This window comes from Brassica napus, unplaced genomic scaffold, assembly GCF_020379485.1.
Source record: "Brassica napus cultivar Da-Ae unplaced genomic scaffold, Da-Ae ScsIHWf_1829;HRSCAF=2465, whole genome shotgun sequence".
Lineage (NCBI taxonomy): Eukaryota > Viridiplantae > Streptophyta > Magnoliopsida > Brassicales > Brassicaceae > Brassica > Brassica napus.
In genome coordinates, this window is record NW_026015246.1 from 66,889 (window position 1) to 88,093 (window position 21,205).

At 37.4% G+C, this 21,205-nt stretch overlaps 5 protein-coding genes across 6 annotated transcripts; 4 read left to right on the plus strand and 1 right to left on the minus strand.

Annotated features, from left to right (window-relative positions):
* The first annotated feature begins 670 nt into the window (after window positions 1–670).
* LOC106352909 (transcription factor bHLH148-like) lies at window positions 671–1,565 on the plus strand. The gene has a single exon (XM_013792566.3). It carries the CDS (start codon window positions 740–742, stop codon window positions 1,397–1,399), a length of 660 nt encoding a protein of 219 aa, XP_013648020.1. The 5' UTR covers window positions 671–739; the 3' UTR covers window positions 1,400–1,565.
* A 2,431-nt stretch (window positions 1,566–3,996) lies between these two features.
* LOC106352899 (galactokinase) lies at window positions 3,997–6,975 on the plus strand. Its single transcript, XM_013792554.3, has 12 exons — window positions 3,997–4,244; window positions 4,405–4,580; window positions 4,860–4,906; window positions 4,995–5,089; window positions 5,181–5,263; window positions 5,350–5,418; window positions 5,509–5,694; window positions 5,771–6,040; window positions 6,135–6,205; window positions 6,276–6,353; window positions 6,440–6,581; window positions 6,655–6,975. The coding sequence occupies exons 1-12, from the start codon at window positions 4,082–4,084 to the stop codon at window positions 6,763–6,765; spliced, it is 1,491 nt and encodes a 496-aa protein (XP_013648008.1). The 5' UTR covers window positions 3,997–4,081; the 3' UTR covers window positions 6,766–6,975.
* Window positions 6,976–8,336: 1,361 nt separating this feature from the next.
* LOC125599308 (protein REDUCED WALL ACETYLATION 2) lies at window positions 8,337–12,026 on the plus strand. 2 transcript variants are annotated; one of them, XM_048772708.1, is made up of 16 exons: window positions 8,337–8,623; window positions 8,698–8,792; window positions 8,850–8,999; window positions 9,074–9,130; window positions 9,215–9,287; window positions 9,485–9,643; window positions 9,809–9,958; window positions 10,039–10,294; window positions 10,386–10,501; window positions 10,657–10,743; window positions 10,832–10,920; window positions 11,013–11,075; window positions 11,144–11,200; window positions 11,339–11,435; window positions 11,516–11,674; window positions 11,757–12,026. In XM_048772708.1, the coding sequence occupies exons 1-16, from the start codon at window positions 8,591–8,593 to the stop codon at window positions 11,760–11,762; spliced, it is 1,647 nt and encodes a 548-aa protein (XP_048628665.1). In that variant the 5' UTR covers window positions 8,337–8,590; the 3' UTR covers window positions 11,763–12,026. The 2 variants fall into 2 exon arrangements, with proteins under 2 accessions (XP_048628665.1, XP_048628666.1); XM_048772709.1 differs by having other exon boundaries at window positions 8,346–8,623; window positions 8,853–8,999.
* An 11-nt stretch (window positions 12,027–12,037) lies between these two features.
* Window positions 12,038–14,534, plus strand: LOC125599307 (rab escort protein 1-like). Its single transcript, XM_048772707.1, has 9 exons — window positions 12,038–12,741; window positions 12,820–12,945; window positions 13,123–13,222; window positions 13,296–13,334; window positions 13,407–13,659; window positions 13,741–13,816; window positions 13,904–14,096; window positions 14,178–14,261; window positions 14,349–14,534. Exons 1-9 carry the CDS (start codon window positions 12,050–12,052, stop codon window positions 14,439–14,441), a joined length of 1,656 nt encoding a protein of 551 aa, XP_048628664.1. The 5' UTR covers window positions 12,038–12,049; the 3' UTR covers window positions 14,442–14,534.
* LOC125599306 (galactolipid galactosyltransferase SFR2, chloroplastic-like) lies at window positions 14,431–17,952 on the minus strand. The gene is made up of 10 exons (XM_048772706.1): window positions 17,721–17,952; window positions 17,073–17,358; window positions 16,855–16,993; window positions 16,613–16,779; window positions 16,322–16,543; window positions 16,058–16,226; window positions 15,751–15,984; window positions 15,114–15,263; window positions 14,905–15,034; window positions 14,431–14,817 (listed from the first exon to the last, which is right to left on the minus strand). Exons 1-10 carry the CDS (start codon window positions 17,881–17,883, stop codon window positions 14,612–14,614), a joined length of 1,866 nt encoding a protein of 621 aa, XP_048628663.1. The 5' UTR covers window positions 17,884–17,952; the 3' UTR covers window positions 14,431–14,611.
* Window positions 17,953–21,205: the final 3,253 nt, after the last annotated feature.

Sequence of the window (21,205 nt, forward strand, 5' to 3'; positions counted from 1 at the left end):
CCAAAGAATCGACCTTTATGATGCATATTAGGGGCTTCCTCTTAAATTACCAAAAGGGTTATCTTCCTTCTTAAACATCTTTGTATGTAAATAAGTTCATTTAACTTATACCGCAAGAAACAATTCCAGATTAGGATTGAGCCCAAAATATAATAATAAGCAAACAATCATTATGGATGCCTTACCCACACTAGTATCTTTGTAACATTTCCATATCTGCATTAAATGTAACCTCGTTTAGTTCGTGAAGTACATAGTATCTTTTGTCCTAAGCATTTTACCACCTCTTCCTGTCGCAACAGTAATTTGTCAAACATTGAACAGGTTATGTGACCATTATGTCTTCAGTTGACTGTCTGTTGTTAGATTATGGATGATGTCTGGAAAAAAAACTCATGATTGGATTAAACTTTGCATATTACTTTCTTTCTAATAATCATCCTAATAGTAACACATGAGAATAAACGTTTTTAACTATACATAAAACATTGCTTCAAGTCACACTGATCTCTTTAATAATTCCGGAACCATATATGGGCTAGAGCCACTCAATTATATATAATCCATCATTTTCATTAATAATATTAGCGTGTTTAATAAATAATCAAAAAGAAAAAGATTAACAAGCAACAACAAAACGACATCGTTTGGTAAGTGATCCCTCTCTTCTCTTTATATAATCCTTCTTCTCTCCTTCCTTCCCCCTTCCAATATTCTCTTCAGCTCAAATCCTCTGGTTATGGCGTCTCCGACTTATCTAAACTCAACCCCTACAGATCTCGTTCGAAGGAAGAAGAGACAATCCGCTTCCTCCTCCGCCGCGTCGTCTCGGAGAAACAACGCAGCTTCAGCAACCGCCGGAGACGGTGATAGATGGAGATCGGAGAAGCAGCAGCGTAACTACTCCGCCAAGCTGATCCAGGCGCTGCAACAGGTCCGCCTCAGCTCCTCCGCCGCCGAAACACCATCTCCGACGGCGAAGAAGCGGGGGAAAGCCGTCCGGGAAGCCGCCGACCGCGCTCTCGCCGTCTCCGCTCGCGGGAGGACGCTCTGGAGCAGAGCGATCCTCGCTAACCGGATCAAGCTCAAATTCCGGAAACAGAAACGGCCGAGACCGGCGGCGATCCCGGCCGTGATCACGACGGGAAGTAGCAGCAGAAGATGGAAGAAACAGAGAGTGACGGTTGTGAAACTGAATAAGAAGAGTATACCGACGGTTAACCGGAAAGTACGTGTACTCGGCCGGTTAGTTCCGGGTTGCAAGAAAGAATCAGTACCGGTTATTCTAGAGGAAGCGACGGATTACATACAGGCTTTGGAGATGCAAGTCAGAGCCATGAAGTCTCTAGCTGAGCTTCTCTCCGGGTCAAACTCAGGCTCAGCTCCTCCGCCGATTTGATGAGGTTAAAATCGTCATTTTGAATTCTGCCAATCTCTGTGTCTCTCTGTGTACACCAAAACACTTTTCATATTAATATATGTAAACATAATACGTTTGAGTGTAATCTGTGTAAGTACTCTTGATTCTTCTTTCTTCGTTATAACTAAAGTAACTTTTGAAATGAGTTAAACAAAAGCTCCACTAACAATATACAAATCCAGCAAAGTAAAGTACTAAGTTGATTTGTATTAGTAGTGTATGATTATTGATAAATCTTTGCCATTAAGATTCGACCCGTAGGGGATTAGTATTAGTTCTTTTGTGTTACAAAAGAAAATAGCATTAGTTCTTTTTATTAATTGATATCTACGTTATTGTAGTTGGGTGGAAGTAGATCTTTAACCTTAGCTCATATAAGATGTGATACCATTGGATTAGACTGGATGTTTAAGAAATCGTTAGACGGTGGCTAGACGCTTTATAAATGATTATTGTTTACGCATATAGTTATACCAACTTTGAACACCTAAACTAATTTAAAAAAAAATTGTTTTGTTTAGATCTAATTTATTGACTAAGTAAACATTGTTTAAACCGAATTTTAGAACATTGATTTCACTAAACCATATGTAAATTTTGGTGTACTTTAATTCCTCCAACATGGGATGTGTATACTACATACGTTAAAGTTAACAAGAGATAGATTTGTACATACGTGAAATAGAATTTTCTTTAGATTTGTGATTACCAACATGCAAGACTTGTATATATTTAATGTGGTAACCACTGATTTTGATTATACGATAGCATGCGAATGAATGCACTAGAGAGTGATTGATGTGTTGAATGATGAGAGAGATCTGTCACTCAATCATCTAGTCAACTTTATTGTGCGCCCCTCCCTCTCTTGTACCTATCCTATGTATGCACTACAAAGTTTGTTTGTTTGTTTAATCCTCTTTTATCGTCTACATGTTGATGTTACCACAGATTAATAGACTACTCATTCCAGTCGTGTTTATTTAGAAAACCTGTATTAAATGTTTAACCCCGTATGATACCTTATAATTGAGTAGCCAATAGTTTAAGTTACAACATTCATTTACGTACGTACATATCGTTTCGACGTTCCCTTTCAAACACTCAGTGGGTTAAATATACGATTTTTGGTGCTATATATGAATCTTTAGCAACTGATAGAGTAATAGAATCTGTTTTTTTTTTTTGTACATTACAATACATAGGAAGAACACAAAAGTATGACTAAGCGACAAGAAGAAGGAAATGACAAAAGCAAAAGTAATTTTTTAAAAAATATATAGAAAGTGACTTGAAAAGTATGAAGAAGCACATGGGAGTGACCATGCCTTGTCCTCTTCTTTCCTTTTTAGCTTCCTCTTATTATTATTCTATTGTAGGAAAATTGTTTTCATATGTTATTTCAAAGCTAGGTGAAAAACCTCCTCCAGCTTTAGATAATGCAAACATGCATAGCTTTGTTGGAATACGTGTGTGGCTGTGAGCTTATTCAATTCTTTGGACCTCAGCGCAACTCATCAATAATCTCTAGGCCCTCTTGCGGTTTACCAAAGACAATGACCATAAAGATCTCGAGAACCTCCAGACTCTAGCATCATCCTCGGGGACTATGATATGTTCATGTCGTCGAAGCAAACGCGCTCGAGAACTTGAGGGTCGTTGCAGAGATTTATGTAATGATTTGAAAATGAGGATCAGGTTGAACAAACTTGTGAAGAGAAGCCATGCGTTTCAAGATCTCTTAGAAACCGGCTTCTTCTGTTGGAAGAGGCGAAGACTTCATCAGTGATGTGAAAATAATTATATATTTAGGGTTTCCAGTGAGGAATTTGCTTATTGAATTTTTGTGTATCCATGATTGATCTCAATCTCGATATAATAGTATCGGTTCTTTTTTCTTCATAATCACTCGAGTACTTTTAATAGAAATCATCCCTAAAGTTTACTGATCTCTTTTACACGTAAAAAATATATTTTCAGATATTCATGGCCAATTAAGTTATATGGTTTTATTGACCAGGATATTTTTCTTTCTATAAGTTAACTGCACAATTAGATTAGTCACCGGGACCTTGACCTGGAACTATATAGCTGAGTATATTTCTAATTTCAAATGTTTAGATAATTAGATAGTACAACCATGATTAAACTTGCAGTTCATGATCTTCTGTTTATAGGATAAACACTTCAATCCATGGAGATCCTGTAAATTAGTTTTTTTTTTTAATTCAAGATTGTTACATACATCTTAGATTGTTTCAAATAAAACTTTCTAATCATGGTTTAGTTTTCTATAAACATATTCTCTTGTCAGATTATTCAGAGTTAACTTATAAGTAGATCATAAAATAAAAATGACAAAAGTTGTTAAACAATTCCTTGATTAAATACTGTCGTATATTTGAGTAATATCTTGTATAAACAAGAAAAAGACAGAATTAGTGTAATTATCCATAGTTTTGGATAAGTAAGATACGTGAATATTCACGAATATCATTCTTTTGTTGTAACCAAAAAAAAAAAAGAAGATAATTCGATAAATGTGAGAGATCTTCCGTAACGGATCTAACTAATAAACTACATCGGTGGATATATATTAAACATTAAGAGCGCAAGGCAAGAAGACGTTTCGTGACAAGTGTTAACAGAGACGACAAAGACATGGCGAAACAAGAAGAAGTTTCTGTCCCGATCTTCTCATCCCTTGAACCTGTCTACGGCGAAGGATCTCAGCTCGATGAAGCTAAGACAAGGTTCGACGTTTTAAAATCCAAATTCAACCAAGTGTTTGATGCTTCTCCCCAACTCTTCGCTCGTTCTCCCGGTAATAACGAGATTCTGTTGATTCTGTTGTTCTGTCTTTCTCTCGATGCATGGCTTAGGCAAACGAGATCATATGATCTCTAGATAGCCTTAACCTTTTGGATCGAGTTTGCTTAGTTTCTGAAAATAGATGGTTTCTGTGTGTATGGTTTTGAGTTTAGGAAGAGTGAATTTGATTGGAGAACACGTAGACTATGAGGGATACTCTGTCCTGCCAATGGCTATTCGTCAGGACACCATTATTGCTATTCGAAAACGTGAAGGTCAGAATCAGCTTCGGATCGCAAACGTTAATGATAAGTACTCCATGTGTACTTATCCTACTGATCCTCACCAGGTTATTATCTTCTCCTTGTTATCATCCCTCTATTCAGTTGTATTGTGAATACAATCAAAGTCCCACTATAAAAAGTTTAACAAATAACTCTGATTAGTACTAAGGTCTTATCCATGTGCGCTTTGTTTATTAGTTCCAAAGTGGACAATATGGTACTAATCGAGGAAGAGATGGATATGGGCTTAAAAAGTTCATGTTGCTATGTTTGTCACACAAAAGAGTAGAGCTTTGGGAATGATATAGTACTGGTGCCTTATCATCTATGGTCAAATTTTGCAGGAAATTGACTTGCAGAATCACAAATGGGGTCATTACTTCATTTGCGCGTAAGGGTTCTCTTTTTTCAATCAGTTGCAACTAAGAGATCTCATTTTCTTCTTTCTTGAGGTGCCTGATGCTTCTTGATTCTTGCAGGTACAAAGGGTTTCATGAGTATGCAAAGTCAAAAGGGGTGAATATTGGTTCACCAGTTGGACTTGATGTGGTTGTTGATGGCATTGTTCCTACAGGTCTATCTGCTTCCCACTATATATGCATCACATTATCATTTCACCCTGAAGTTTTTTAAAACTTGAGTTCTTTTTTATTTATTTAATTCAGGTTCTGGATTGTCAAGTTCTGCTGCCTTTGTCTGCTCATCAATGATTGCTATTATGTCCGTCTTTGGTGAGAACTTTGAAAAGGTATTATTACTCACTCTTGCTTCGATGAAAGAAACCTCACAGCTCTCTTTGTTGTTTACTGAATTGGCTAAGTTCCTTGCTTTTAGAAAGAACTTGCACAACTTACATGTGAATGCGAACGGCACATTGGAACACAGTCTGGTGGGATGGATCAGGTCAGAAACTTTCTACAAATAATCCATCATTCTCTCTACCACTAGACCTAAAAATTATCTTTGTTATTTTTTTTTTTTGTATTTCAATAGGCAATCTCTATAATGGCTAAAATTGGATTTTCTGAGCTTATTGACTTCAACCCAGTCCGTGCAACCGATGTGAAACTCCCTGATGGAGGTAGCTTTGTGATTGCACACTCTCTTGCAGAGTCTCAGAAGGCTGTCACAGCTGCTACTAATTATAATAACAGGGTTGTTGAATGTCGACTTGCTTCGGTAAGTCATAGCATAACTTTTCTTCAGCATTGTTTCCTAAACTAAACATGATTCTATCTAGCATGTGGCATTGTAGATCATACTTGGCATTAAGCTTGGAATGGAACCAAAAGAAGCAATATCAAAAGTAAAGACTCTCTCTGATGTGGAGGGACTATGTGTTTCATTTGCTGGTGATCGTGGCTCATCTGATCCTGTTCTAGCTGTGAAGGAATATCTGAAAGAAGAACCATATACGGCTGAGGAGATAGAGAAAATCGTTGAGGAGAAGTTACCATCAATATTGAACAATGATCCAACATCTTTAGCTGTACTTAATGCTGCAACGCATTTCAAATTGCATCAGGTAAAATATTACAAACCCTGTGGAATATTGTGTTATTTGTTACCCTTTAAAGTCTTAACAACAAGGCACTCCTCTGCTTACAATGATCAAATAGAGAGCTGCACACGTTTACTCTGAAGCTCGGAGGGTTCATGGTTTCAAGGATACTGTCTATTCAAACTTAAGGTCAGAACATTTTTCACCATAATTTTTTGTTTGAACCTAACTCGAGACCTTGAAACATTCAACTGTGCAGTGATGAAGAAAAGTTAAAGAAACTTGGTGATCTCATGAACGAAAGCCATTACAGCTGCAGTGTCCTATACGAGTGCAGGTACATACACTTTAAAGAACGAGTGTTAGTTGTGATACCAATGAATGAGATATTGATTATTGTTTAACTTAATTTGATTCTTGAAGTTGCCCGGAGCTAGAAGAACTGGTTCAAGTTTCAAGGGATAATGGAGCACTTGGAGCAAGACTGACTGGAGCTGGATGGGGAGGCTGTACCGTGTCCTTGGTTAAGGAGTCTAACGTCTCTCGGTTCATTGATACAGTCAAGGTAATAAACATGGTTGTTAGGACTATAGTTTTGTTAGGATGATACTAATCTTAGAAGAAATGGAATGTTTCAGGAGAAGTACTACAGAAAGAGGATAGAGAAAGGAGTGGTGAAGGAAGAAGATATGGAGCTTTACCTTTTTGCCTCCAAGCCTTCAAGTGGTGCTGCCATCTTCAACTTCTAACCATATGCTTCTTCCTTCTCTCTTATTTCTAATTTTCAATAGTTGTTTGCAATTGTCACGTTATATTAATTAATCTCTCAACTTTTAATTACGAATAAGTATTGTTGGATAATCAGGTTTGAAACCAATAACAAATAAGGTTTGATAAACAAGTTCAGAAAGGATAAATGTACCAGTGGACTACTTATCCCTTATATAAACTTCTAACCATATGTTTCTTCCTTCTCTCTTATTTTTAATTTTCAACAGCTGTTTGCAATTGTCACGTTATACTAATTAATCTCTCATCTTTTAATTACGTATAAGTATTGTTGGATAATCAGGTTTGAAACCAATAAAAATTTGATTAAAAAAAAAACCAATAAAAATAAGGTTTGATAAACAAGTTCAGAAAGGATAAATGTACCAATGGACTAATAACGTATAAGTATTGTTGGATGTCCGAAGCTACAATAAATGTCGGTGAATATATTTAAATTCAAATTTTGTTAATTGAATGTTAACAAACTTCTTCTTACTTAACACAATAATCTGCCGACTTTTCAAACCTAAGAAAACGCGTCGTTGACAAGAGATATTGAATACACACACACACACGCACGCTTCGCATCAAGCTCATAATTATTAGACTCAAGTTGGTTTAGATCAATAACAAATAACCCACTAAAAAGTTAGGTGGTTGATCAATTATCAGTTACATGTACCTTCTGTCAAAAACCCTGAAAATTAGTATAAAATTTTAACATTTTTACCAAAAAAGAAAGAAAAAGTAAGGTGGTTGATCATTGATCATACGACACACTCTTCACCAATGAGCATCATGCATATAATCTCTTGAGTGCAATGAGATAAGGTTTCAAACTCTACATTCATACACACAATCAGGAACAATACGTAAAAATATCCTTCATAGTTGCTACACTCAAAATGTCGTCCCCAAATATCTCTTTCTTATATACGTATACTCAAAGATGTTATAGGGAATCAGAATGTACCAATCTACTAGATAGTAAAAACAATCAAAAATGTCTCTATTATAATCTTGGCTCCTTACCAATCTTTTTAACACGTTTTCATTATTTATTTTAGAATCTCAAGTTCACTAACACATATATTTGTATCTATGTCAAAAAAAACCAACACATATATTTGAATCTATGCCAAAAAATCATATCCTATAATGGCTCCCCAAATTGATAGAAGATCATAAAAAAAAAAAAAAATTTCTACCATAATTTTTTTAAAGTTTTTGTTACAAAAATAGCTTTCAATGAAGAAAATAGCCAAAATAAATTTTATTAAAAGGTAAAAGTACATTTTTACCTTAGAGTTAACTAATATAGACTTATGATTTAGAGTAGAGGTGGAGTTTTGGGATATGATTTCAAATTTTTAAAAATAAAAAATAAAAAAGACTATTTTTGTGACAAAATTAGATATCTAAGAGAATTGCAAAAAAAAAAACGAAATGCTGTTTCATAATTTTGGTAAAAAGTTCTCCAGTTTAAATTTTGTCGGTTAGTAATTTTATTTTAAAAAATGTATAGAAATAGCTACTAAACTGCTATCAAACTCTCTCGCTAATACACACTTCACTCGCGAGAGAGGATTCGACGATCTCTCTATACTGTCGCTCCCGTGAATCTTCTCTGAGTCAGAGAGGTATATAGTATTATACAAGGGACGAGCGAGAGAGGAGGATTCGACGATCTCTCTTCTCCTTGATCCAGTCTTATCCTCATTCACTGTTCTCTCTTCTCGATTCGATCACGAGATCTACCACCAGATCTGGTTCAGGAGTTTGAATCCGTTCTGATCATCGGAGATGGCGATGTCAAGCCCTATTACCCCTGGGCTCGTACGTGTTTACTCTTCATCTCGTTTGAATTTAGATCTTTGTTTGATTTGGTTCTCGTTTTTGGTAAATTGTAGATGTCGGTGGTGCTAGGGATTGTACCGGTGATCGCCGCGTGGCTATACGCCGAGTATCTCCACTACACAAAACACTCCGTCTCCTCCGCCAAAGCGTATGTTGTTGAATTAATTTGATTTTGAATTTGATTTTGAATTTGATTTTTCATTAGTAGGCATTCTGATGTTAATTTGGTGGAGATTGGGAAAGAGTTTGTGAAAGAAGAAGAAGATGATAAAGCTCTGTTGATAGAAGATGGAGGTGGTCTTCAAGCAGCTTCTCCTAAAGCCAAGCCTTCCTCTGTGCATTCTCCTCTCATTAGGTTATACATTACTTCTCTCCAGTAGTCTTTGTTTGTTGTTGTTTTCTTGATGCTTATTTTGGGGGTTTACGCAGGTTTGTTCTCTTGGATGAGTCCTTTCTGGTTGAGAATAGGCTGACGTTGAGAGCAATGTGAGTCTCTTGGGGTCTTTTTTTTTTTTCTAGAGTAGAGTTCAAAGGTTCATTCTTTTAATATTGTTTTGTTTTTGTATGCAGAATTGAGTTCGCGGTACTTATGGGGTACTTTTACGTATGTGACCGCACGGATGTATTCAATTCATCCAAGAAGGTGATGATGATATATTATACCAAATTTGCTTTGTAGATAACGGAATGGTTTATGTAGCTACATAGGCTATATACATTGTTCAGCAACATCTTATTAAGCTTACTTTTTATCATTCAAGTTGCTCTAATGTTATATGGAAATATTTAGATTCCATTTGATATGTGACTGAGGGTTACATTGTTTATATTTTGATGCAGAGTTACAACCGGGATCTCTTTCTGTTCCTTTACTTCCTTCTCATCATCGTTTCTGCGATAACTTCGTTCACCATACATAATGATAAATCAGCATTCAACGGAAAATCAATTATGTACTTGAATAGGCATCAAACTGAGGAGTGGAAAGGCTGGATGCAGGTTTGTCACTTATCTTATATGCTAGTGGCTTGCCCTTCTATTTTGTACATGTCTGTTGATTCATTAGCTAGGGAGATTAGTTCAGTTCTCAAAGAAACATTTACTGCTTAATTTGCCTTTTCATTTACTGTTAGCTCATCATTGTTTTCCTTTCTGGTGTTGTAGGTCCTCTTTTTGATGTACCACTACTTTGCTGCTGCGGAGTACTATAATGCGATCCGTGTTTTCATTGCTTGCTATGTTTGGATGACTGGATTTGGGAATTTTTCATATTATTACATTCGCAAGGACTTTAGTCTTGCAAGGTTTGCACAGGTAACAGCTATGTCCTCCCTGTTTCTTTTTTCTTTTCTTATATCTAGCTTCTAAATTCTAACATGCGCTTGTTTCTACAGATGATGTGGCGGCTAAATTTCCTGGTCATATTCTCCTGCATCGTCCTCAACAACAGTTACATGCTATACTACATATGCCCGATGCACACTCTGTTTACTCTGATGGTCTACGGAGCACTTGGTATTATGAACAAATATAATGAGATGGGTTCAGTCATAGCTGCCAAAATGGTTGCTTGCTTCGCTGTTGTTATCATCGTTTGGGAGATTCCCGGCGTATTTGAATGGATCTGGAGTCCATTTACTTTCCTGATGGGTTAGTGGAAACCCTAAACTTTGTTTCCTTTGGAAAATAAATATGATCAAGACAACGCTTTTTAATAAATCTCACAAAACAAAAATGGCAGGTTACAACGATCCGGCAAAACCGCAGCTTCCCCTCTTGCATGAGTGGCATTTCCGCTCGGGCCTTGATCGGTACATATGGATAATCGGGATGCTATATGCATACTACCACCCAACTGTAAGTTCCCAATGCTCACACTTGAGCTTCACATTAACTCTGTTCACAAATAGCGTAGTTTAGTGAGAAAGACTCACCATAGTTTGTTCTTCATTTCCTTGGTTATGAATCTTTTTTTTTTTTTTTTGTCACAACCTTGGTTATGAATCTTATAGGTAGAAAGTTGGATGGATAAACTGGAGGAAGCTGAGATGAAGTTCAGGATGGCTGTCAAAACAACTGTGGCACTTGTAGCGCTTACGGTATAACAAGTCATCATTTCACTATCTTTCAGGTTGAAGAGATTATGCTTCCAGCTAATCTGTATCTTTGTTAAAATGAAACTTTTAGGTGGGATATTTTTGGTTCGAGTACATATACAAGATGGACAAGCTAACTTACAACAAATATCATCCTTACACCTCTTGGATTCCAATAACGTATTTCACTTTTTTGCTCTCAAAGCTGTTTATACAGTGGATCTACCAAAAGCCAGTTCTAACTTGTGTATCTCGTGTTGCTTGTCTTTCAGTGTTTATATCTGTCTCCGGAACATCACACAGTCTTTCCGCGGCTACAGTTTGACCCTTCTGGCGTAAGTCAATCAATAGATTTATTCGTCATCCGATTGCCAGAAAACTAAATTTGTGCATGAACTTTCAGGTGGCTTGGGAAGATAACACTGGAGACATATATCTCCCAGTTCCATATATGGCTCAGGTATGTCACGATTCTTCTTGTTAATGTTTTCAAATGTGGCTTAAGTTGGAAGTTTAATGGTTGAGAAGGACAAGACAAGAATCCCTTGCTATTAGTCTTGAGCCATTGAGTTATGAACATATTCTAATGAATCCACAGATCTGGAGTTCCTGATGGTCAACCCAAATTGCTACTCTCTCTAATCCCAGAATATCCATTGTTGAACTTCATGCTCACAACTTCGATTTACGTCGCTGTAAGCAAACTCTGCTACAAACAGTTTAAAAGCCAAAACGAAAGAAAGAAACTGAGTGGCGTTGTGTTGTTCTGTTTCAGGTCTCTTATAGGCTTTTCGAGCTTACCAACACATTGAAAACAGCCTTCATACCAACCAAAGACGACAAGCGCCTCGTTTACAACACCATCTCAGGAATCATAATCTGCACCTGTCTCTACTTTTTCTCGTTTGTTCTCATCCAAATCCCCCAGAAAATGGTCAGTAAACAAACGTTCTCTCTGTTTTTGCATGAAACAAAGCTCTTCTTGATACTTACTATCATCTAATGCAAAACAACAGGTGTGAAGCACGTCTGAAACCGGACCCACGTGGAAATAATGTGATAGAATTCATATCAATTCTCAGAACTACGTAATATGGTAGTAGTAGACATACGAAGAAGATAGAAAAGTCAGAGAGAGATAGAGATGCAGACAATGTTGTGTATATTTTATTTATTTATGAACAAAGCCAATATATGTTTTGTTTCACGATGATGATATGTTTAAATTTGTATTACCAATTTTTTTTCCCAAAATCAGTGTATAATAAATAGTCGCATAATCTCTACTTTGTGAGTTTGATACACCACCATGTCCGACCTCCTTCCCTATCCTCCTCTTGATCCTACCACCTACGATCTCATCATCGTTGGCACCGGAGTTCCCTCCTCCATCCTCGCCGCCGGAGCTTCCTCCTCCGGTAGCTCAGTTCTCCACCTCGATCCCAACCCCTTCTACGGCTCTCACTTCGCCTCCCTCTCTCTCCCCGATCTCACTTCTTTCCTTAACTCAAACTCCCTCTCTCCTCCGCCCTCCAACACTCATGACTTCCTCTCCGTGGACCTCGTCAACCGATCCTTATACTCCTCCGTCGAGATCTCCACCTTCGAACCGGAGACACTCCAACAACACTCAAGAACCTTTAACATCGACTTATGCGGTCCCAGAGCTGTCTTCTGCGCCGACGAGTCCATCAACCTCATGCTGAAGTCAGGATCAAACAGCTACGTTGAGTTCAAGAGCATCGACGCAAGCTTCGTCGGTGATTCTAGCGGAGAGCTGAGGAACGTCCCGGATTCGAGAGGGGCTATATTCAAGGACAAGGGGTTGACTCTCTTGGAGAAGAATCAGCTCATGAAGTTCTTCAAGCTTGTTCAGACACACTTGGCTTCTTCCTCAACCGAACACGACGAGACAGCTGTTAAGGTGATGTCGGAGGAAGACATGGAGAGTCCTTTTGTAGAGTTCTTGTCAAAGATGCGTTTGCCACCCAAAATCAAATCGTATAGCCTCTCCTTGACAGCTTTTGTTTCCCAAGAAGATGTTATTGTAATGATAAGGCTTCTTATTCTTGTGTGTAGGATCATCTTGTATGGCATTGCCATGCTAGATCATGATCAAGACAATATTGAAGAAACCTGTGAACATGTACTCAAGACCAAAGACGGCATAGATAGATTGGCTCTGTACATTACATCTATTAGCAGGTCATTCATAGTTCTGTCTTTCTCATTCGTTTCATTCACATTGGTTGGTCTAGGGCCTTTTTCTTTGGCGCCCGCCTAAACAATAATCCTCTATAAGGCGTCTAACCACCGCCGAGCGATTTTTTAAATATTGGTTATACTTAAAGTGGAATTAATCTTGTAACCCTTTTACTTCAGATTTTCAAACGCACATGGGGCGTTGATGTACCCAATGTATGGACAAGGAGAGCTTCCACAAGCCTTTTGCCGTCGAGCCGCTGTCAAAGGATGCATCTATGTATGTTTCTGCACTATGTACTGTGTAGGTATGGGTATCTGTTTACTTAGAATTTGTTTTAATGTGTGAACAGATTCTCCGGATGCCTGTTACTGCTCTGCTTCTAGATAAGGCAAGTGAGTTGGTTGTTTTGGCCAAAGATTATTTTTAATTGGTTTGTCTCTTTAACAGCTGATTCTTGCAGGAAACTGGGGGTTACAAAGGTGTTAGACTCGCTTCTGGTCAAGAGATATTCAGCCAAAAGCTGGTTCTGGATCCGAGTATAACTGTTGGAGTGGAGTCATTACCGTCATTGACAGATCAACAGAAGGAAACTCTTCGTGTTCTTGTCCCAAAGGCGGTAAGCAGTAAGGGGAAAATTGCTAGAGGGATATGTATCATTAGAGGTTCCGTGAAAGCTGATGTATCAAACGCTCTTGTCGTATATCCACCTAAGAGTAAGATAAATTTTGAAACTCATTACTTGTTGTTTATGTATAACGTCAATTGCTTATTGAAAGATTTTTCTTGTCTTTTAGCCTTGTTTCCTGAACAGTTAACTGCGGTTCGGGTTCTGCAGCTTGGTAGTGGTTTAGCGGTTTGTCCACCGGACATGTAAGTTGTTGTTCAGCAAAGATAATTCTTAACATTTTCATTTGTTTCTCTTCAATTGGTTCATGAGTGATGCATTTGCTTGTGCAGGCATGTTTTATATCTTTCAACTGTGTGTGACAACGATGATCAAGGCAAAACTGCGCTGTTATCAGCCATGAGCACTCTCATTAGAGAGCAGGCTCCTGAGAATCTTCAGACTGATTCAATAGTTGAGAATGACACTGCTGTTACAAAACCTGTTGTACTCTGGAGAGCACTGTATGTGCAAGAGCTTGTCAAGGTGTGGAATGTGATTTACATATTAATCTCCTCAGTAATATTTTTTCACTAAATCAAAGTTTTGATTTGGATTTGGGATCAGGGTGAATTTGGAGGTGAAATCAGTTCCACGTCTAGTCCAGATGGAAATTTGAACTATAATGAGATTGTGGAATCAGCCATGAAGGTTAGTAAAGTCTCCACCCTTCTCAAATCTCAACTAAGTTATATATGATATTTGATTATGTTATGTAACACATCTTGGTTTTGGTAGTTATATGAACAACTCGTGGGGAACAAAGAACTATTTAAAGAAGAAACTGAGAACACAGCGGAGGAAGACGATGGTGTTGAGATAGAAGATTAATGAATGAATACTCATTTCTTTCATTGGATATATATTCAGAAAATTCACATCAAACATTTTTAGCAAATCTATAAACAAGTCAAGTTAATGGTCCTCTTAATGACCACCCGTAGCTATTAGCTTCTCCTTACCATTCTTAAGCACGTTTCTTCGGTTTCTAATCTCTCCATCTAGTTAAAGGGTGAGGCATAAGCGACCCCAGTTTCATCTGTATGCTTGACCTTAACTTTTCTTATCCTCTTGTTCATGATAAGCGGCCATATTAGAAGCACTCGAGCCACGCGACTCAGCGGGTCTTGAAGACCCTCCACGTGGTAGTGACCAAACCGCCAGTCACGGTCAACATAAGGTCTCCACTGAGGCTTGTCTAGACCATCTTTTAAAACAAACAAAGCCTCGTAAAAGTAAGATAGAAACTAAACAAGGTTAAAAAAAAACTTAAAAGGTGGAAGTTGTAACCAACCTGCGTACATTAGACCATGATTATCAACAGCCCTGTAGAACGGCCGTAGCTTTCCTGCTTTAGCAGCTCTTTGGAGTTCGTTCCATGCAAGTGACCGATCCTTACGTGTGATTTTTCCGCTTTTCACTATCTAGAGAGTAGGAACACAAAAGCCATGTGAGTAGAAAAGCAATGTGATGATCTCGAGAGTTGTGGTAATAATGATAGACCTTGGAAAAGAGATGGTACGATGGCCGAAGTGTTCGGGCAAGATTATTGGATCGGTCAACCGCAACAAGTCCAAATTTAGGACCATATCCATCAGCCCATTCCCAGTTGTCTGAAACAGTCCAGAATATGTAACCAAGTACCGGAACACCCTGTCGTAAAAGCCACAAAACAGTGAGATATGGTAACACCTAGTGCTGATATGGTAACTAAGCGGGTTTTTCAGTAACTTCGGTCAGATCTTTTCGGTTTCGGTTTATTCGGTTCGGCCACAATCTAACCAAGGTGAACCGAAAAAATCGGTTTGGTTCAGTTTTCGGTTAGAATTTGGTATAATTTTTTTTTAAAATCAGATATTTTCAATTAAATTCGGGTTTTCGGTTAAATTTGATTATTTTCAGGTTAGTTCAGTTCAACAATTTCAGTTATTTATTTTTAAATCGAAAACCGAACAAAACCGAAAATCGAATCATTTTTCAAAACCCTACCGAACCAAACCGAACCAAAAATTTCGGTTCGGCTGGTTCAGACCAAATCCGCAGGCCTACTCAAAACCATCACAACAACGCAATCAAATACTATAAACTAAGCAGGAATAAACGTATGAACGATTCAGAGAGTTGCAAGGACAAAAGAAACCTTAAGCATTGCAGCATAAAGAGCAAGTAGATGCTCAATCAGGTAAGGCCGCCGAATCACATCAGTCTCATCAGACACACCATTTTCCGTAACTATAAAAGGGATTTTCAGGTGTTTGTATCTCTCGTGGAGCATCAACAACACGCGGTACAGACCATCAGGATATATCCCTCTTCCAGATTCACTGTACTCATCAGTCTCCACAAGCTTTATCCCAACACCACACACTGATTCCTGATTAGAGAAAAAAACTAATATTATGATCTAAACTTAAAAGGCCTAATAGCTATATGTGTTTTCCCCTTACCTGTCCGTAGTAGTTGATGCCTATAAAATCAAGCTTCTTACTAATGCTATCAATATAAGGATACACAGTGAGGGAGTTACTAATAGTCACAGCCCCAGTGTCAAAGAGACCATATGGTCTAATAAAGGACACGTGGTGCGCTATCCCCACCAAAGGCTTCTTCAAGCAACTGCCAAAATAAGAGATAAAGACTATTAATATTAATAATTAATGCAGTTTTTTTAAATCTGTTTTTTAAAAGAAAAAGGAGGGGAAAAAACTAGCATTTTCGAGTGGATGTAGTCATAGGCCTTTGAGTGAGCAACGCCCATATAATGTAACACTCTATGGAACACACCCATGGGCAGAGTAGATGTCGCCATCTCCATAAAATCAGGGTTGTTACCGGGCCAAGATCCGCACATGTAGGTAAGCAAGGTGAAGACATGTGGTTCGTTAAACGTTACCCAAGAGTCTACCAATTCGAACATGGAGTCCACAACAAGCCTGGGAATGTTATAGAAAAGATGATCATTAATTCTCCATGAAAGCTCATTTTGAAGAGAGAAAGTCAACCTTGTGAAGTCCATGAAGTAGTCAACCGTCTTCTCTATTTTCCAGCCGCCGTAATCAGCAGCCCATGGTGGCAATGAATGATGGAAGAGCGTTAGCATCACCTTCATCCCGTTTGAACGGACTCTGTTGAGTATCCATTTATAGTGTTCTAGTGCCTCATAGTCAACCTATGAAAAGCACAATGATGTAAAGACTCTTTCTCTACTAGAAGCTTTGTTTATTTAAAGCTTTGTTGAACTCACTGCTTCCTTGATCCCTTCGGTAGGCTCTTTAGGCATGATCCTAGACCAATCGATTCCCATTCTAAAGACGGTAACGCCAGTTTCTTTAGCTAGCTTCACTTCTTTGTCAGGATCTGACCAAAACTTAAGCCTATCCTCCCTGAAAACAAATTTAAAAAACATCTCAGTTTCAGCTCCTAAGACACAGCAGCTAAGTGATGGTAACTATGAAGGCTCACGCGTGAGGAGCGTTGTGCCACGCAGCTACATTGTTAGCGGGCGGCTTATCATCAGCAGAAGCAGAAGCTTTAACTTCTTTTATATGTTTGTTCTTGGCCAAGCCTTTTGTTATAGCTCCCACGGCAAGCTTAATCTTCTTTCTAGTAGCAGCCTCTGAGCCTGGCACTGCGTCTGATGCTGAAGATGGTGTTTCTTTTGCGAACTGGAGCCAAGCGTCATCGAGCTCGTCTTCTGAATGAGCAGGTGCAGTTGCTAATCCAAAGAAGAACTTTCCCTCCTTGTGTTCTGTAACAGATAGAGATTACATCATCAAGATAATGTTAACAATTTCGAATTCAATTTTGTACATTAATTCAATTCAATTTGTAGAAGATTATGAATTAGAAAGAAACCATTTTCAAAAAAGACAGGAAAGTTTCAGACAAGCCCCGCACTTAGTGTAATAAAAAAGAACCGTCAAGGCTCAAACATAAAGACAAGAAGGAAGATTTTTAATTCGAAAGAAACCCTTTTTCAAAAAGACAAGAAAGTTTCAGACATGGAAGTTTTGTTTTGAAATGAGACAAAACTCACACTTAGTGTAATAAAAACAACTGTCAAGGCTCAAACATAAAGACAAGCACGGTGATAACGAAACGCAGTCGTACCGTGTGAATTGAAATCGGCGAGGACTTCTTTAGATTCGTCGATTGGGGAGCGAATCTTCCCGAGGTTACGGCGACGGAAACGAGTGTAGGAGAATGCGTTGGCTCCGACGGTGATCGTGGCGAAGAGACCGGCGACCTTTACGAGCAATGCGACTATGTTCATTATCGCCGATGATGACGATGATAACCGGCAATTTCTAGTTGCTCACCGGCGCGCGCATAGAGATAACAGAACGGGTTTGTGAATGAAAGGCCCATTAAAGGCCCATTGAAACACTTGACGTGAAGTGGGTGGGCTTATCGTGTTCACGTTGGTGGGCTTTAGCTCGAAAGTCCTTGTACGTCTCTATGCATCCTAATACGTCCTCGTATCGCACAGTAAATAAATAGTAATCATCAAACACAGCAATGTTAACTGGTTTAAATTTGATTACTTGATTTTAAAAACATAAACTCGAATCTTTTTTAAAGGAAAATATTTCCAAATAAGTAAATAATTCGTGCTAAAATGGCAATACGAATGCATTTAAATTATCAAATTATACTAGGCGAGAGTTTTATTTGTATTACTTTGGTGAAGAAAAAAAGAAAATGGGAAAAGTTAACATTTTCACAACTTTAAGAACTACTTAATTATCTTTAGTGTTCATTTTAGCTGCCTAACCACGAGAAATGAAGCATGTGGGTTTAGTACTTAACGTTTGTGTTTGAATAACCTAGAATGAGATGGGACCGTCACTATATAACGTGCATCGAATTGTCTAGTTAATTTATTAGCTAACACGGTCTTATCTCCAATCTCTAAATGTGTTATTGCTTAAGAATAGTTATATGGAACAACAAAAATAGTGATCTTATGGATATGAAGGGTCTCTTTCGTGATTTGTAACTCGCAACCAACAGTAAATATGCAATCTGGAATTTATTCAAAAAAAAATATGCAATCTGGAAACATAGAAAACTAAGCACACAAAGTTGATATATATATATATATATTGTACATAAAATGTTTTTAGGTATATACATATGTACATATCCATGTTATATCTCATGTTACTTCTTGAAAGGTCTAATCTGTTATGTAAAATAGATTGAATTTATTCTAAAAACAATTCGAAATACGAAGGTCAAATGAATTATAGATATGTATAGTTGTGTACAGCCAAATATGCCCACCATGGAAAGATATCTGTAAATTTATGCTAACATTCGTAGTAAAAGCTCACAAACCCTACAATACAATAAGCTATATGAGAAAGATGAAATCGTTTTAGAATGATTAACGTTTCTAACTTACAATTTCAAAATTGATAGAAAGATAAGCACAAAAAACAGATAAACAAACAAGTGGTTGCTAAGGTATGGCAAATTTCAAGCGGGTATCAATCAACTTACGACGGGACAGACAAAACATAAACATCTTTTTATGTCCAAAGGTACCACGGAACCCATAAATACAAAAACTTCCTAGATTGGTAATAATATGAATTATCATTTAAAAGGATAACTCATGTATCGCTTCAATATCTTGATTTGGGTAGTCGTTAATGTGCTTAATATTGGTTTGCGTCTCGATCCATTGTCATAGATTCTCTAATAACGCGATAATTCAATTGATTTTTAAATTGTCACGTGTTAGTATGGGTTTTTGGCTGTAGACTTTTGTGGCTAAAAATGGTTTGTGCCCATAAAAGGAAAAAACGAACGAGCGACCTATAAGCAAAGTACATGTTAATCTGTTTCACAATCATTCATTTATAAGACTGAAGTTGTAAGTTGTAACACACTGGTTGTAACACAATTAGATTTTTTACTATGTTATTAATATTGAAAATATGCATGCGTGCGTTATACATGATAAAAAGTAGTGCGTTTGTAGTTATCAACCAAACATACACCTCGTTACATATGTTATAGCAGACGTCTGGATAACATTTTGACAGGACGACTGATCAAAATTTAACTAATGAGTGGGTCAATATATAGACATACATACACACCATATGACTTTGGATGATATTGATCATAAAAAAATCCGTAACCAATAAAGTCAATAAGATCATTCTTGGTGAATGCTTGTAAAAAGTGAGATTTATATAGATAGCGCGCAAAGAGATGACCTAAGATTGTTTTATGAGAATGTATCTAGCCTAGTATTCTAAATAACGATTTGTTAAACATGACTATGTATTTATATTCAATAATCCAGATATTGGAAATTTCCACTATATCTTCAGATTCTACGGGGTCAGTATGCAAATTTGTAAAGTTAAATAAGATACTAAAGCCATAAGATTTGGAAAAGCATTATTCGTATATTGTTGTCATGCACTCATGCTGATATATACTCTCTCATAAGCATATTCTCTATGTAGAAACATGTGAAGAAAAAAGGGAAGTCTCCAGATACAATGTATTTCCCTTGTATTGGATTAGATTTTTTTTTTGTGTGCAACAGATTGGATTAGATATGGCTTTGTTAATGTAGGTGAGAAAATATGGGACCCACCGGAAAGCCACGTTGACGCCGACGTGTAAGTTTCAGGACGCGTTGACCTTGACCATTCATATTTCATGAGACTATTGAGTCGTCTTGCTCAACAATGGAATATTATCCACCCTATCGAATCATCGACTGCCATGTGGCGCACGGGTAAGTCCAATTCCATGTATCTGAATCTGTTTTCTTCTTTGTTATGTCTCTTCTGAATGAACCCTAACACAAGTTTGACTTTGAAAAGTTTTTATCGTTTTCTGGTCAATGAAGGAAATTACATCAACCACGTGTGAGTTAAGAAAATAAATGGAGCTTACGCCTTTAGTTGATTTATTTTTTAGATTTGGGCTGCATTTTCACATAAATAATGTGAAGTTCAATGTCAATTTTTTACCTTAAAGCTCGCAATAGCGACCAGACAAAAGGTCTCCACAAGAAATAGAATGATATATATATATATATGAAAAGTAACTGGATATACAGAAGCTAGAGAAAATAAGATCAATTATTAAAAAATTATGATTATAATAGTAACTGTAATCTTAATCAGTGAATAATAACATTAACTTAATATCAAATTTCACTGTTATTTGCTACTGGTAAGTCTGGTATTAAGGACAGATCAAACATCAATTCTGGAGTTTTGAAACAAAAATCAGGATTATATACAAACTAATAACTGTGAACTGCCAGCCATACATAACCAATTAGGTTACTAATGTAACATGGTAGTTTAATTCAAATTAGTAAGAAGGACAATTTATTAACCGTTAAACTATTTGCCATGAGATAATGATCGGAGAAAAGCCTTTGAAGCATCAACATGTCAATCTAGCTAAGATTGATTTTAATTTTTAAACAAAGTTTGATAAAGATATTGTTGAAGGAATAGTGATCTTCAGATTTTGGGACCACTATGGGTCTTCGGATAGCTTTTAGGCGTCGGCTTCCTTGCTGGCCACACCACACCGTCTACAAATTTCCATTT

Bases quoted from the DNA above. Each gene is read 5' to 3' on its own strand.
- LOC125599306 (XM_048772706.1), bottom strand. From the start codon at position 17,883: ATGAACATAGTCGCATTGCTCGTAAAGGTCGCCGGTCTCTTCGCCACG. The intron at 16,994-17,072 runs GTGAGCCTTCAT...ATTTGTTTTCAG, and splicing joins TGGCACAACGCTCCTCACGC to GGAGGATAGGCTTAAGTTTT. The intron at 16,544-16,612 runs GTTGACTTTCTC...TAACATTCCCAG, and splicing joins TACTTCATGGACTTCACAAG to GCTTGTTGTGGACTCCATGT.
- LOC106352899 (XM_013792554.3), top strand. From the start codon at position 4,082: ATGGCGAAACAAGAAGAAGTTTCTGTCCCGATCTTCTCATCCCTTGAA. The intron at 4,581-4,859 runs GTTATTATCTTC...CAAATTTTGCAG, and splicing joins ATCCTACTGATCCTCACCAG to GAAATTGACTTGCAGAATCA. The intron at 6,582-6,654 runs GTAATAAACATG...GGAATGTTTCAG, and splicing joins GGTTCATTGATACAGTCAAG to GAGAAGTACTACAGAAAGAG.
- LOC125599308 (XM_048772708.1), top strand. From the start codon at position 8,591: ATGGCGATGTCAAGCCCTATTACCCCTGGGCTC. The intron at 9,000-9,073 runs GTTATACATTAC...GGGTTTACGCAG, and splicing joins GTGCATTCTCCTCTCATTAG to GTTTGTTCTCTTGGATGAGT. The intron at 11,201-11,338 runs GTATGTCACGAT...ATGAATCCACAG, and splicing joins CAGTTCCATATATGGCTCAG to ATCTGGAGTTCCTGATGGTC.
- LOC125599307 (XM_048772707.1), top strand. From the start codon at position 12,050: ATGTCCGACCTCCTTCCCTATCCTCCTCTTGATCCTACCACCTACGAT. The intron at 13,660-13,740 runs GTAAGATAAATT...CTTGTCTTTTAG, and splicing joins TGTCGTATATCCACCTAAGA to CCTTGTTTCCTGAACAGTTA. The intron at 14,097-14,177 runs GTGTGGAATGTG...ATTTGGGATCAG, and splicing joins ATGTGCAAGAGCTTGTCAAG to GGTGAATTTGGAGGTGAAAT.
- LOC106352909 (XM_013792566.3), top strand. From the start codon at position 740: ATGGCGTCTCCGACTTATCTAAACTCAACCCCTACAGATCTCGTTCGA.